The following is a 15,352-nucleotide window of genomic DNA, read 5'->3' as shown; positions in this document are numbered from 1 at the left end:
GTGTTTACCAGTATTGACATGGTTATGTGTACATATATTAAGGCATACATTCACATTGCATATACTGATGTTAACAGATTTCTTTGTTGTCTTGTCAATTTCTTTTTCAATTGTTTTGTTTCTCGTTCAAATGCTTTACAGTTGTTCCTTTGTGCAAGGCTGGCTGCTCACAGCCATAGAAACTTAGGGATGATCTGAAGTTTTGGCTAAAGAGACCTAAAAGTCCTAAGGGGGTTGGTAAGCGTATTACATGGTGAGGTTGCACAACGACACCATAAAATATACCCCATTACCTCACATCTATCCCCTCTTTGTGAGATACTTTCTGTGCTGAGATTTTTCTCGCTGACTGTATTAAGGATTTAGTCTGTAGGCAATAATAACTTTAGAAAATTATGATACAAACAGAAACTGTTGGTGTTAGTAGGCAAATATTTAAACCATTTTGAGAACAGTCTATGGAGGGTCTTCTGATTTTCCAGTATCACTAATCCAACAGTTTTCTTTTTTAACGTTTTAATGTTGTATACGTTACATATTGCTGTCACTTCTTCAATTGTGTTTTTTAGGTTAAAAATTTGAAGTTATTAGCTGAAGAAGCAACAAAAAGCCAAAAGGATATAGATATACGATGCCAGCACAAAATTGCTGAGATGGTAGCACTTATGGAAAAGCACAAGGTATTTTTCATGTTTGGATTGAAGTGCTCTGATAAAGATATCAATGTATTTCATTGCTAATATTGGGTACCATATGCCTCTTCAGAGAGCCAAGTGTTTAATTTTAATTTAATTATCAGAAATCACTATCTGATAAACCTTTAATAAAGGAATAATTAATGTGTAGAACGTAGAAGATTTTTTGCAAGAACACATCTTGATCAAGTAATGTTCATAAACAGAGAACTTAAAGTCATGCTTCAGTAACTTAAATTAGCAATAAGCAAGTGAGCTTTGAATGCACATCTCTTGAAAACACAATCTGATAAAGACTTCTAGCTGCAGATTCCTTACCTTAGTATATTTCCCAGATGTCAGTCTGGAAAATTTGGAGCAGTGCCTCTGCATGCTGGTAGGTTGCGCCAATCCAATCAGCGCCATAGGTGTTGTCCACACTGGATGTGACATACACAGTGCCTATATAGGTGCCACCCAAGTGTGCTGACATCAGTTCCTTTCATTGGATCCGGATGAGCTACCATAGTAATTTTGTTTGCTAACACTTTGACTTTTTGTGGATCTTTTTTGAGCTTTTAGCTGCCTGTGTGCCTTAGGGGTGTCCCCAGAGAAACCTATAGGTTTTAAACCCTGTGTAGTCTGTCATGGGCACATGTCATTGCCAGACCCCCATCTGGTTTGCTTTTGAAACCTGGAGCCAGACCACGACTCCAGGGCCTGCCCCGACTGTCGTGCTATGAATCTCAAAATGATCCAGGAGTGTGCCATTGTAGGAAGCTGGATTTTTATGTAGTGTGTGTGAGAAGTTAGCCTGGCATATGATGTCCACTAGTTCTAGTGGGCACCTTGCACCAGTCTAATCGATCCTTATTGGTGAGGGTTGTAAAGTCAACTTTATAGAAAGCTATCCTAGTGGTAGCATGAACTAGCAGTCTTCAGGCTAAGACTTCAGTAGGCGAGTTATGCAAGTTGTTTTACCATATATAATCCCTTGAATACCAAATGAAAGGACACCATACAAGGTATATATCAAATATATATGTATTTAATCTAAACACAACCCCTCTGCACTCTTTATGAGGTCAGAGGTAAAAATACAATACAAGCCACACAGTTAATACACAATAAGTTGCACTGTATACGTTACGCCCTAGGGGCCTCACTAACCATATACTAAGAAAGTGGTATAAGGACCACGTGAGAGTTAGAAAGCAGGCCTGGGGCCTGTAAAATTTCTGGGGCTACACTAAACGACCATTTATTAGGAAGTAGGAGACCCACGGGAGCCGCGTGCAGTGTCTAAACACAGGCGCGGGTTCCCATTGACTTTCTATGGTGTTCGTAAAAGTTACAAAGTTAAATATTAAGGACACATCCAGATGGACTTGGATGGAACCCTTTTAAACTAGGACACTTGGAGAGTCAATACCCATGGGAGCACCGGAGTACTCAAGTTACCTCACCCAGGGAAGCCGGGTGCATAGGTGTCTTATCGTGTCGGGTTTCGTTGTCGTTTTCTATGGAGAGCTGCAAAGAAGTGCTGCAGGCGACCAGAGGAAAATATACGGGTGGATCCAAGGGTGGATCGGAGATGTGAAGAACCTGAAAGCAGAGGGGACAGAGTCTGGGTCACTAACCAGTGACCAGGAAGGAACCAGGAAGGAATCAGGTGATGTCGGGTGCTTTGCAGGTGAGGATGGTGAGCTTGTCTCTTCAGCCACAAGGTCCAGGAGGCATCGTTGGATTCGAGCTGTCCCACAATGTATCAAGATGACTGCGATGTCGGTATCCGGATTGGACCCAACAAGCCTTGGTAACCGCAACCCACGCAGGATGACAAGATTGCCTCTGTTGCAAACCAGCAAGGTCTGTGGCACTTCTCCTTATGGTGGAAGCTGGAGCAAGCCTGGAGCAACCAGGAAAGCAAAGTAGTTTCAAGACGGCATCTTCGGGGGGCTCACTAGCCAATAGGCAAGCAGCCAAAAAGACGCATCGACCACAAATGTGAAGGCAGGGCCCATGGGACACTCGCGGAGTGTGGGACCCTGGGCTTCGGTGAAAATGATGCTCGGGGCTAGGGCTTCTCGTACTCCGATGCACAACTTACTGAGGCTTCAGGAAAGGAGTGCAGTTAGCAATATGCAGGATGTCCAAGTTGTCTGGTCCCACGTCTCTCGTGTCTGCCAGGGTCTCAGCTTTGCTGTGGATGTGGGTCGGGGTCAGAGAATTCTGGAAGTCCAGTTCTTGATTCGCAGAGTCTTCTGGTTCTGTCAGGAGCCTTGAAACTGCAGACCAGCAAAGTTGCTGATGGTGCCTGTTTGAACAGGGTGGTCACTCCTTGACCACAAGGGAGATGTCTTCCGTCTTCTAGTCAGAATAGAATGTCGAAGGTCCAAGAGTTCTGTATCAATGTTTCTTTCCAGGATAATCTGAAGTCCTGGGGACACAGCTCCTATACTTATACTAAGGATGGGGTCTGGATTACCTGACTAGGTCCCTCCACCTTACCCAGGCTGTGTGAACAGACCTGTGGTGTCAGTTTGGAAGGCAAACCAGGGGTGGCACAATACATGCTGCAGCCCCTGGTAGGCCTAGGGTGCACCTATGCCCTGGGTACCTAGAGTACCATAAACAGGGGCTCAAAAGGGTGACCCAGTAACCAATCTGGTATGCACCTAGAGTGCATGGTATCAATTTAGAGAGAGAACAGCTGGGCTGTGGGTCTGTATAGCAGGCCCACAGCCACATTAAAGTGGATCGAGGATGAAGAGGACCTGAAAGCAGAGGGGACAGAGTCTGGGTCACTAGCCAGTGACCGGGTGGAACCAGGAAGGAACCAGACGACGTTGTGGAGCAATCAGGTGCTGTCGTGAAGCTTGTCTCTTCAGCCACGCGGACCTCCAGGATTGTTAAGCCCTGCCATAGGAGTGACTTATAGGTTACTGTGTGTCTATATATAAGGGTAGATATAGGAATACTATACCTAAGCAAGGGGAGATTACACAACCTTGCCCCAGCTGGATGATCAGCCAGTTGTGTCAGTTTGAGTGGCCAGCCAGGGGTGGCATAATACATGCTGCAGCCCCTGGTAGGCCTTGGTTACACCTATGCCCTTGGCATCTATGGTGCACTTGTACAGGGGCTGATAAGGTGAACCAATTCCCAATTGTGGATGTACCTAGAGTAGAATGTGGCAGGTGCATTCTTCAAGAAGAAATTATTTGAGGAAGGGCACTCCTTTTTTATTAACTTTTTCTGAGCTGTTTAAGAATAAACTACACTATGCTTACTCCTGAGGTTTGCACAATGTCCCAATTGCGCTTAATACATAAAATCAACCAACCAACCAAGCGAAACTGCTTGCCCTCTGTGCACTGTTGCTTATCCCTGCTGGGAATTCTTAAGCAAAGCTAATCAAATTTCTTTCATGACATTTCGCAAAATACTCAACATTTGGTTTTTGTCAATACTTTTTTACTGAAAGTATACAATTGATCAGAACATTATTACATTTCATAATATTCAGTTTACATTTACGATACATTCCTTTAACAATCCATTGTTTCTTTCGAGAAATGCCCAGTTGCCCTATGCATTTCGGGCCCCACGGCCCTTCGTCAGGGGGTGTATCTGAAAAACATTAAACAATACATTCACAACACTAATATGACCTCCAATGACATAGGTTACAGTCATAAACTTCCATGTTTCATATACAACATTACATCATCAAATGATAATTTAAAAAAGATTTTGCAATTGGTAACTAATGTTATAGTGAAGAAAATGAAAGGAAAAAACAAAACTATGTCGTGACCGTTAGCCATTATTATACTGAATAAGCCCGACCGGCTAAAAAAATCACTCACTTATGTGTGGAAACCCGTGATATTCAAGAAGAACTATTCTGACTTTTCAGAGTCGTTCCATAATGAACTCGCACCTAACTGTAGAAAAGGAAAGAGTCTCACTCCACTGTAAACATCACTGTTGAGTGAGAGTAAAAAGTACTGGGTTTGCACTCAGAACTAACCTTGGTGGGAACGACACTCTAATTTCATGCAATTATGAACTTCTGGTTTCCGCGTTCCAGGGTGCCTGAAAAAGCACATAATTTTAGTAACCTCGTTCTGCTGAATGAATACTGTACATTATAAATACGAAGACGGGTCACGATTCTGTGTTTCAACAGTCTGCCCTGCGGAGTCACTTTCACTGTATTTAAAAGATGATGTCCATTTTACACGAACACCGCATTGGTAATATTCGCTCTAAAAAACAAAGATAAAGATTCATGGCCCCGTTAGAGCCTCGACATTTTAAAACGAACCTACTCGTCGACTGAAAGTGGCCCGCCGTACCTTAGTTTGAGCCTGGATACAATTCCCGATGTCAGCGAACGGTGCCGCCTGAAGTTTAGATGCCGCCCGGTGTTTGCGAAATCACTCTTTCACGCATGCGGAGAGGGGTTGGCCTAACGGCTAAGGCGCTCGACCTCGGACCTGTTGAACTTGGTTCGAGTCTCGGTAACGACGCCAAAAACCCCCTGTGATTCTGGGCAAATCACTTAATCTCCCCGTGCCTAAAAAAATGAAAGTGTGTCCTCATGTAACGTAACTGGTGCTATGTAAAGCACTCTGATAACTGATTCGGTTCGGTTCAAGTTCGCGGTATATAAAACTCTAAAAAAAAAAAAAAGTGTGTTTGAGAGATATGGAAAGCGGACTCTCTCGGCTGTAGGGTAAATTCGATACTAACTAGTGTGGCGCGCCATGTTGAAACGTGTCTGGGCAGTGTTTCAACTGTGAAAAAAACTGCAGGGAAATGATAACTGCAGGGAAATTAAAGCTAATGGGAAATAATAACGAAAAATATATGGTGTGATGAAATGTTTTCAACCTTACACAACTATTGGTAAACATTGAGAGAAAAATAAGGCAGAAAATATCAAAGGAAACATATAGAAACAATACTTCTCAGTAATTAACATTGCAACATCAATAAAATACAATCATATGACCGAACTCAGGTCTGTATGCTCACAACAATACTGCAGTGATTACAAATACAAAATTACAAAATGGTTACAAAGAAATTAACTTCAACTTGGCCACCTGCTGTAACCCTGTAAGTGCTTCCTGAGGCGCCTCGTTGCCTACTTGCATCTATTCTCTGACCCTGCTCTGACCCTCGAAGCAGGGTCAGAGAATAGTTACAATTAAACAATGAGGCGCCTGTCCCAACAATTAGACCTCAGCAGGAAGCACTTACAAATTAAAAAGCAGGTGCCCGATTTGAAGCTCAAATTCATTAACGCATTATAATCAGCCCAAGAATCTAGTGAGCACGGTTGATGCTAGGCAGGTGTGCTTTCTCCCCAGATCTACCGTCTACAATTAGCTGTAATCCGTGCTGGGGTCTAGGCATCCACGAGTTTCTCGAGCGCAATCCCCCTGTACTTCCAGTGACCAGGAGGCTGCTTTCTCCTCATCTTCTGCGCTCATCGGTCTCTGACCTTTATAAACAAGAGGCATGTGAACTCGCACAGAAGCCCGGCCCCACACGCACTAGGCTATGCAACCTCTTCCCTCCCTTTCCCCCACTGTGATGGACAGCTCACTCGAGGGACCTCGGCGCCTATGGGCGTGGTGGCAAAGTTACAGACACATGTCGTCACTGAACACAACTCTTCTGGGCATTTACACAGCTGTAGTGCAGGAAAGCACGATACATTTACCCAACGAGGTAGCACTTACTGCTTTCTCCTCATCTGCTGCTCTTATCGGTCTCTGACCCTTCATAAACAAGAGGCATGCGAACTCGCACAGAAGCCCGGCCCCACACATACTAGGCTTTGCAACCTCTTCCCGCCCTTTCCCCCACTGTGATGGACAGCTCACTCGAGGGACCTCGGCGCCTATGGGCGCGGTGGCAAAGTTACAGACACACGGGGTCAACTCTTCTGGGCATTTACGCAGCTGTATTGTAGGAAAAGCACGATACATTTACCCAACGAGGTAGCACTTACTGATTACCCAGTAGAAAGTACTCCAGTTGAGTATGGTGCAAATTGCAAAAAAATCCACGATTTCACGGGAAAATCCGCAAATTCATGGATTTTTTGAGATTTCGCGCGAATTCGCGGACCGCTGATTCGCAAAATTCGCCCATACTTAGAAACAAGATATGGACCCTGCCAAACTGTAATGTACAAATTGTGAAATGCCAGGATAAGGTGTTACCCCCCACCGGGCGGGTGGACACGGGGGGAACTTCTTAGCCCAGTTCTGCCCACAGGCACCTGGTAGTGTTGGGCGGTGTGGGAGGGGAACCCACTTTTCACCAAACTAAAAGATAGTGATGTTCCCCCTGGGGGCTGTTACCGGATAAAGCCAGTGGCGAGACACGACTGTCATGACAATGAGAGTGTATTCTTGGGTATTAAGAGTGTATTCTTGGGTATAGCACTGTTATGCATGTGGGGGGCAGACGTGGGCGGCGGCTGGAGCTGAAGCCGGCACACTCTTACCCTTTAGGAGTTTTTAGCGGGAGGGGGCGGTTTCCTCACTCCCAGGTTGGGGTTGGGCGAAAGGCGCTCTGCAAATTGGGGTTGTGGGTAGTTTGAAACCTACAGAGCAGGGAAGCAGGGTGGGGGTGTTGTTGTTGGGGGGTCAAACCATTTTGGGGATGGAGGGAGTTGGGGGTCAGTTTCAGGGTCCGGGTTGGGGGTTGGGGGCGGCCTGGAGCAGGGGGGATGGTTGGAATGGTCACACCGGGAATGTACAGATATGTTTATGCAACGTGCCAGGAAATGCAGGGCTGTTCTTATAGTGGAATGCGCTTATGGCTATGAAGTGGGATAAAAGCCTTAAGATACTGAGCTGGAATGTCAATGGGTTGGGGGATAAGCTTAAGAGGACTATTGTACTGCAATTTGTTAAACGTCACTTCCCGGATGTGGTACTTTTGCAGGAGACCCACCTGTTGGGCAACACGTGCCACGCGCTGAACAGATGGGGGTACTCTCTGGTGATCCACGCCGGTTTTCCCTCAGGGTCCCGGGGGGTGGGAATCCTTCTTCGTCGCAGCTTCCCCCTTGTCATTGACCACACAGAATCCGACCCGCTGGGGCGTTTTGCGGCTGTCTCGGGGAAATGGGAGGGGGGCAGGCTCAACCTGGTAACGACTTATATCCCGCCGGGTCTCCAAACTCAATCTTATCAAGACTTGGGTAGGCTTCTCCTTTCCCTCCCAGAGGGGCAACTCCTAGTGGGCGGAGACTTTAATGCTGTGGTTTCAGGAGACATTGATAGGCACCCACCTAGGGACATACCGACAGGGCACATGTGGTTAGCTGACTTCCTGGAGGCGTTTGGCCTACTCGATCTCTGGCGCCTACGACCCCTGACGCACAAACAATATACTTTCTTTTCAGGCCCACACCGCTTGTTCTCGCCCATAGACTACATCCTAGCACCCATGCACCAGGGCACTACCATTCAAGTTGTCACACACCTAGTAAGGGGTATCTTGGACGACTCCCCTCTGTGGGCCCACCTCACAATCTGTGATCGACGGGAGGGGTATGTCGCGCCGATTAACGCCTGGTACCTTCGCAGCGAAGAGATTAGGAAGAAACTGACTCTTTCAATTGACCAGTACTTTGAGAGTAACAAAGGCACTCTAGAGTCTTCAGTAGTATTGTGGGAGGCCTTCAAGACCGTGCTCAGGGGAGAGGCCCTTTCTGCGATTGCTGGCCGACGCAAAGAACAGGAGGCGCAAATTATAACTGTGGAAAGTGATCTTCTTGCACTAGAAAATGCAGCACAGGATGATGGGACCCCAGAAACTGTACATTGGATGCAACTTAAAGCGGCTGAATATAACGCCCTGGCTACTGATGCCGCTAAGATTCTAGCAAGAGATAGGGAGGGCAGACTATACGATCAAGGAGACAAAGCGGGTAAGCTCATAGCCTGGTTAGATAAAAAGCGGCAGGCGCAGAGAGTGGTCGCCAAGCTCCGGGCTAAATCAGGGGCCGTCATTACGGAACCCTGAGAGATTGTTAGGGAGTTTGCGAGGCACTTCCATCAGGTTTACAGTAGGGGGTCGGACCGGCTGGAGGAGGACTCGGTTGACCTACTAGCCGACATCAGATTACCCGCGCTCTCTGCTGCTGAAAGGGAAAGTTTGGAGGCGCCACTTACCGTCGAGGAGCTGTGCAGGGCCATTTGAGATCTTCGGCCGGGGAAGGCCCTTGGGCCTAATGGTCTCCCAATCGAGCTGTACAAGCTCAAACCCGACAGCCTTAGCCCACACCTAAAACTAATGTTTGAAGAAAGTAGGGAGAGGGGTGTTTTACCACGAGACCAACGTATGGCCACAATCGTGGCCATCCCTAAAGAAGGAAAACCGAAAGACCTGTATGCCTCCTACAGGCCCATCTCTTTATTAAAGGCAGAGCCCAAAACCCTCGCCAAGGTCCTCGCAAACAGGCTTAAGCCAGTTTTAACTACGTTGGTCCACCCGGACCAATCAGGCTTTATAGCCCATCGTAACACGGTGCTCAACATGCACCGTCTGCACGGGGTGCTGGGACGCTGTTACACGATCCAGGAGGATGCAGTTGTGGTGTCACTGGACGCCGCAATGGCATTCGACACTTTGGAATGGCCATATATGATGGCAGTCCCCCAGAAATTGGGCTTTGGTCCTAACTTCATCGGATGGGTGCGTCTCCTTTACTCCGAACATTTGGCCCAGGTCACGGTTAACAACAAAACCTCTGAGGTTTTTACCCTAGGGAGGGGGACGCGACAGGGGTGTCCCCTCTCACCTCTGCTTTTTGCCCTTTCTCTGGAACCCCTTGCTGCCTGGATTAGACAGGATCCCTCATAGAAGGGCTCCGGTGGGCTGATGGATGGGAGGACAAGATTTCGCTTTACGCGGACGACATCCTCCTATACCTTGCAAAGCTTCGAAAGTCCCTCATTGTAGCCCTGGACATCTTCACTAGTTTCGGAAGGAACTCAGGGTACAGAATTAACTGAGGTAAGTCCTCATGTATGCTCTTCATGGAGACCCTCCAGTTGTCAAGAAGCAAGGTTGTACACAGTTCCCCTAGGGTTAGACAGGTAATAAGGTCTCTCTCCCAGCTAGCTGAGAGTCAGCAAGGGGGTGTGAAATGCTAGAAGGTCAGCAAGTTCCTTGACGGAACTAAGGAAGCCTCACACAACTGATGAGCTGGATGACATGTCTCATTCAGCCTACTTGGGATGTTGTTTAAATCATCGGCTTCCTGCTCCTACGTCGAGCCGGCGCTGCAATGCCCGACGGGTGACAACAAGTGTCACTCTTTTACGGAGGTCTTTTGTTCCTTGCCGTGATATGTAGAAACTTGTAAGGCTAGAAAAAGTGAGGTAGTGAGCAAAAGGTGAATAATTTAAAAAAAGTTGGATAGTCCAAGAGGGAACCTTTATTCATGTGGCTAGCCACTTTATTAAAAAGTGCAGAGAGGGGTACTGAGGACCAAAGTAACTATTAGTGTGGCCTCATATCAACCCTCCACTTGGTCAACATGTTTCATGCCCGGCAGGGCAATTCTTCAGGACCGAAAAAGTGCTCATATAATCCTTATGTGCCCAAGGGTGAGCTACAGGGTATTGATAATACAACCTGAGAGGTCTAGGTCTATAGCGGGCGAGGAATACTGCATCACCGTCAGACCCTTGTGAGCCCAAAGGCAGTCTGCGCGGCTAGTTCCTGTGGGGACTGCGCTAGGGACCTAACCCTTAGCGGCGAGGAGACTGCGCCGATATCACCTACCCCCACACGGACGGCGTGTACTACACGCGGAACAGCCCTCCAGTTGTCCCACGCGACTGCCCGATTAAGGTGGCCACAGAAGGGTTCATGTACTTGGGAATTTTCATTACTAAAGAGACAACCACTAGGTATGAGAAAAATCTGCTGCCGCCTCTACAGCGGCTTAAAAGAGATTCCGCCACTTGGCAGAAATTCCCGCTGTCCCTCCTGGGCCGGGCAGCGCTCTTCAAAATTATGGCACTGCCGCGATTCCTTAACGCTCTACAAAACTACCTGGACTTAGTCCCGCAGTCATATTTTGCTACCATTGCAGCCGCACGGAGAGAACTTTTGTGGACTGGAATGCCCCATATATCCTTGGAGAGACTCACACGGGGATGGTTTGATGGGGGCATCGTGCTCCCAGACATCCGGAAATACTATTGGGCTGCGCATCTCTCGGCCATAAACCAGGGTACCTACTGCGATGGAAGCAACCCGGGATACAGCATGGATCGATGGTTCCTTACGGGCGGCAATTTTGAGGCCGCTCTTTACTCTCGGCCTGGCAGGTACTCACTCACTGGGCCCACGAAACACTCTGTCCAATTATGGCATATAGCACAGCAAAAACTGGGGTGGGCTAACATGCTAACAATGGCTACTCCACTATGGGTCTCAGAAAGGCTGGGCACTCTGGGTCACCCCAAGGGGTTCCGCAACTGGAACCTAATAGGGATTTCCCACATTAAGGATCTATGGGGTCCAGACGGGGTTGTGCCATTCGCTTTGCTCCAACGCACCTACGATCTGGCGCAGACAGAATATTTTCGGTACCTCCAGGTTAGGCACTCCCTTCAGACTAACATCCTGTCGGAGACTCAGCCCCTAGAGTCCTCTCCCCTAGAGGACAGGCTGCTAGATGGCCACCTCCCAGAGCGCGCCATTTCCCTCACATACAAGAAACTTATCAATCACTCCCCAGATCCATTGTTAACTCTCAAGGGAAAATGGGAGGCAGATGGGCTTGAAATAGATGAGGAGGAGTGGAGAGGAGCGTAGGCATCCCCCAGGGAGGTGGCGATATCAGCCAGACTTAGATTGATCCAACTGAAAATTCTCCACCGGGTTTACGTTTCTGGCACTAGGCTGATGCGGATGGGCCGTAGTGTGGATGGACTCTACAGGAGGAGGTGTGGGGAGGTAGGAACCTACTTCCATATACTGTGGGAATGCCCGTGCTGCAGACTTATTGGAAACAGGTACTCGATTGTATGCAAGAGGTTTGGGGGGCGGAATTGCGACTGGAGGCGAAGAGATGTATTTTGAATATCTGGGAGCCCACTAACCTGCCACCGAGGGGGAAGCTTCAGGTGAAGCTGGGGTTGGCAATCGCAAAGCGAAACATTGCTAGGCTGTGGGGGGCAGGAGCGCCACCGACACTCAGTTCCTGGAAGAAGGACATGGGTTGGTGCATGATTCAGGAAAAGACAGTGTACGTGGCACAGGGTTGTCCCTGAAAATGGGTGGCGGTGTGGTCCAATTGGAATGACTATCGAGGTACCATATGTTAGCCCCCCCGAATCACACCCATTGACGAACTGATTACGTTGTAAACTGCTATTGAGATTGTCCTGCTGTGAAACGTCCTGTATTGAAAAGGCTATGTGTATACTGAGTTTCTTATGGTACGTATGCGGCTACTGTATTCCCTGATTGTGCTGACCACCACTTTATTTTTATTTATTTTTTGCAAATAAAAAGATTTTAAAAAAATAGAAAATGCTGTCTTTGGCTTTGCATCATCAGCTAGTCTGATCTGCCAGTAGCCAGCTGTCAAGTCAAATGTACTCAAAAACTTGGCAGACCCCAGTCTGTCAATGAGTTCATCTGGGAAAACACAAACTTCCCAGGCAGTAGCCCGAGGAGGGAACAAGAGGCAGTAGGGTACTGGGAGACGGTCAGCCTCCAATCAAATATAGTGAACACAATAGAGACCGCTCCCAGCTATAGACCAAATTAAATGTGCAGTGAGGTGCCTAGTGATAATGAGGCATCTCACAAAAAGTGATAGACTGGCATCACACACCACCAGGTTTCATGCTTCATCATCTGCCAGTCCTCGCCCTCCAGAAACCGCGTTTGGTGGAGGGCGGGCATACACCTGGAGACAGTGATGCACTTCTAAGTGAGTGGGGGCCCAAAAAGTGAAAATTAAAAGGCCATCACAGTACACCCATAAATCCTTTATTCGAAAGGGAGCCTGTGTGGGATTAAAAATGGAAAGTGCGGTGAGTAAGGATCCTATCATCCCGTCACCGCTGTGAAATTGTTTTAAGAATTAGGTCAACATGTTTCTGCCAGTTGTCCCTGTGGGTACGTGGCTTTCATCAGGACCATAAAGAAGGGGCTCCAATCTTACCAAACGTGTTGGCAGTACCACTGTGTGGGTGTGATCACTAATCACTCTCCACTGACTGGGTCCATTAACCCTTCAAGAAGGACGACTTGCCCCATGGGAGGGGGGAGTTTTCAGAAAGTGCCCGTGGTCACACTATGTGAAAAGAGGAGCATTTTCTGTCCGATCACCTACAGCCTGCATCTCTCCACCTCCCCGGCGAGGAGGTGGAGAGATGCACGCTGTAGGTGATCGGACAGAAAATGCTCCTCTTTTCACATAGTGTGACCACGGGGGCAAGTTTGGGGATCCATTGGTCCAACAATGTCAATCCCTACACGTTCAAAGGGAACCCCCACCACAGGTAGTGGTATTAGAATGGCCTTTGTGGTGCCACCTAATTTGCCACTGGCTTGGCAGGTGACACAGGAGTGACAAAACTCCTTGGTATCTTCTGACATATGAGGCCAGTGAAAGTGTGGAACAAGCCTGTCCCAAGTCTTGTTCTGGCCAAGATGTCCTGCAAGGGGAATATCATGGGCTAGTGTGAGAAGGAAGCCCCTGGATGCCAAAGGTGGGAGAGGTGTGGCGCCGCGGCCAGGGCGACTGACGCTGGAATCTGGGGATCAGGGTTCGCTCCCCGGCTCCGGCGGCAGGTTAGCCCAGCACCATGCGACTCTGGGCAATAGCTTGCTTAATCTTCCCGACGGCCCCCAGCTCCTAGAGACCCTAACGGGTGATTGTGCGCTATACAAATGTGGATTATTATTATTATAAAGGTATGACCAACCTCCTGGAAGCTCCAGGCTTGTGGTCTCTAGCCTCTGAATACAGGAGCCCATCATCTCAATAGACTTTGTGGGTCCCACTAGCATTCCCAGCAGCCTCAGCAGCAGCTTGCTGTCTGAGGGGTTCATGAGAAGGGCAGTCTAACTGCGCCTGTCTCAGTTCTGCCCTGGAGGGTCCCCCTGTCCCAAGAAACTCAACCTGATCAGGCTCAAGCTCTTCTAGGACAGTTTCCTCCTGGGTCTCACAATCAGCTTCCTGTGAAGGCTGATCCTCTTTCTGAGGCAAGGGAAAGGCACTGCCTTAACCCTACTGCCTCTCCTCCTGGTAGGCAACTGGTCCATTGTTCCAGAATCCAGTGCCAGTTCAGTGTTACTATTTCTGACCTATGACCTAGTCACAGCAAGGACATGTGCTGATATTCCTAACATCTCTGCCTGGGTCCTATACTCCACTTCAGCCCAAGCTGAAGTCTCCAGGTCATTGCCAAGCAAGCATTCTACAGGGAGGTCTAAACTAACCACAACCTTTTTGAGGCCAGTTACCCCTCCCCAGGAGAAATTAACAATTACCACACTGTGAGTGGTAGTGACATTGCTAGCATTGGCCACTAGTTAATGTTCACCTAGTATGATCTGTCCAGGGTCCACAAAGCCAGGCGTCACCATTGTGACACTAGCACATGTGTCCCTGTAGGCCTGAGCCACTTTATCATTGATTAAAGGAGTCTGTCTGTACCTGCCCAAATTACTGGGACTCACAGTAGAGGACATAGCCATGTCCACATCACAGACAAGAACAGCTTGAGTTGGTATTCTGACTAGGCCAGAATCCATCTCAGTTCCCTGGGTTAACCCTACTACAGCCTTCTGTTGAGAACCATCACTTGGAGCTGAACTAGGGGGAACAGTTGCCTTAGGGGCAACGGTGGCTGGAGCGGCCTCATTCTTGGTGCAATCAGTGATCCAGTGAGTATTTACTTTACAAATCTTGCAGCATGGTTTCTTTGGGCCTTCTTTCTTTTTAGATTGTTGGGAAGCCCCACCATTAGAAGCTTTTTGGGGACCTTGAGAAGACTTCTGGTCTTTTGCTTTCTCCCCACCCTTTTGGTCTTGCTTCTTCTGATCACCACCTTAGTTCTGTACCCATACGTCGTTTGGGGAGTTTCACTTATATGAACAGGCCCCATTGGTTGAGAACCCTGAGTATCAGGAGATGGGTGATGAAGGGGATTGGGAGGGGTCTGAGGACCCTCTGACCCGAGAGTGTCAGTCTCATGAGGACTGGGCAGGAGACCTTGGGGAGGCCAGTGGCCTGGACACCTCTCCAGACACTGGTTTTGTCTCCCCTCCTACCGAGGCTTCGGAGGAGGGGGCAACCTACAGTGTGGTGTTGATGAGGGCTGCCAAGGCCTTGGGCCTTGAGCTCCCCGTCACGGCCGTGAGGACTAATCTCCTCACTGAGGTCCTTAAACCGCAGTCAAGCTCGGCCGAGCCTCTGCTGCCCTTCAATGAGGCCTTGACCGACGTTCTTCTGGGCACCTGGTCCAAGGCCGCTACGGGTTCGCCCGTAGATAGGAACGTGGCCAGACGCCACCACCCAGCCCCGGGCGACCCATGTTTCCTGTCCACCCATCCCACCCCCGAGAGCCTGGTCATCCAGGCCTCCAATTCCCAGACTGCATTCC

At 48.5% G+C, this 15,352-nt stretch overlaps 1 protein-coding gene across 12 annotated transcripts in view; it reads left to right on the top strand.

Annotated features, from left to right (window-relative positions):
* The window catches only part of SYCP1 (synaptonemal complex protein 1), a 6,803,167-nt gene that overhangs the window by 5,405,703 nt on the left and 1,382,112 nt on the right, over positions 1 to 15,352 (top strand). For all 12 annotated transcript variants that reach the window (XM_078644363.1, XM_078644366.1, XM_078644361.1 and 9 more), the window contains one exon: positions 570 to 680. In XM_078644363.1, the coding sequence (XP_078500489.1) occupies positions 570 to 680 (111 nt within the window). The remainder of the gene's footprint in view (positions 1 to 569; positions 681 to 15,352) is intronic.

The sequence above is a fragment of the Lissotriton helveticus genome, chromosome 5_1, assembly GCF_964261635.1.
Source record: "Lissotriton helveticus chromosome 5_1, aLisHel1.1, whole genome shotgun sequence".
Taxonomy (NCBI): Eukaryota; Metazoa; Chordata; class Amphibia; order Caudata; family Salamandridae; genus Lissotriton; species Lissotriton helveticus.
The sequence above is the reverse complement of the archived record's forward strand: the minus strand, read 5'-3'. Positions and strand labels throughout refer to the sequence as shown.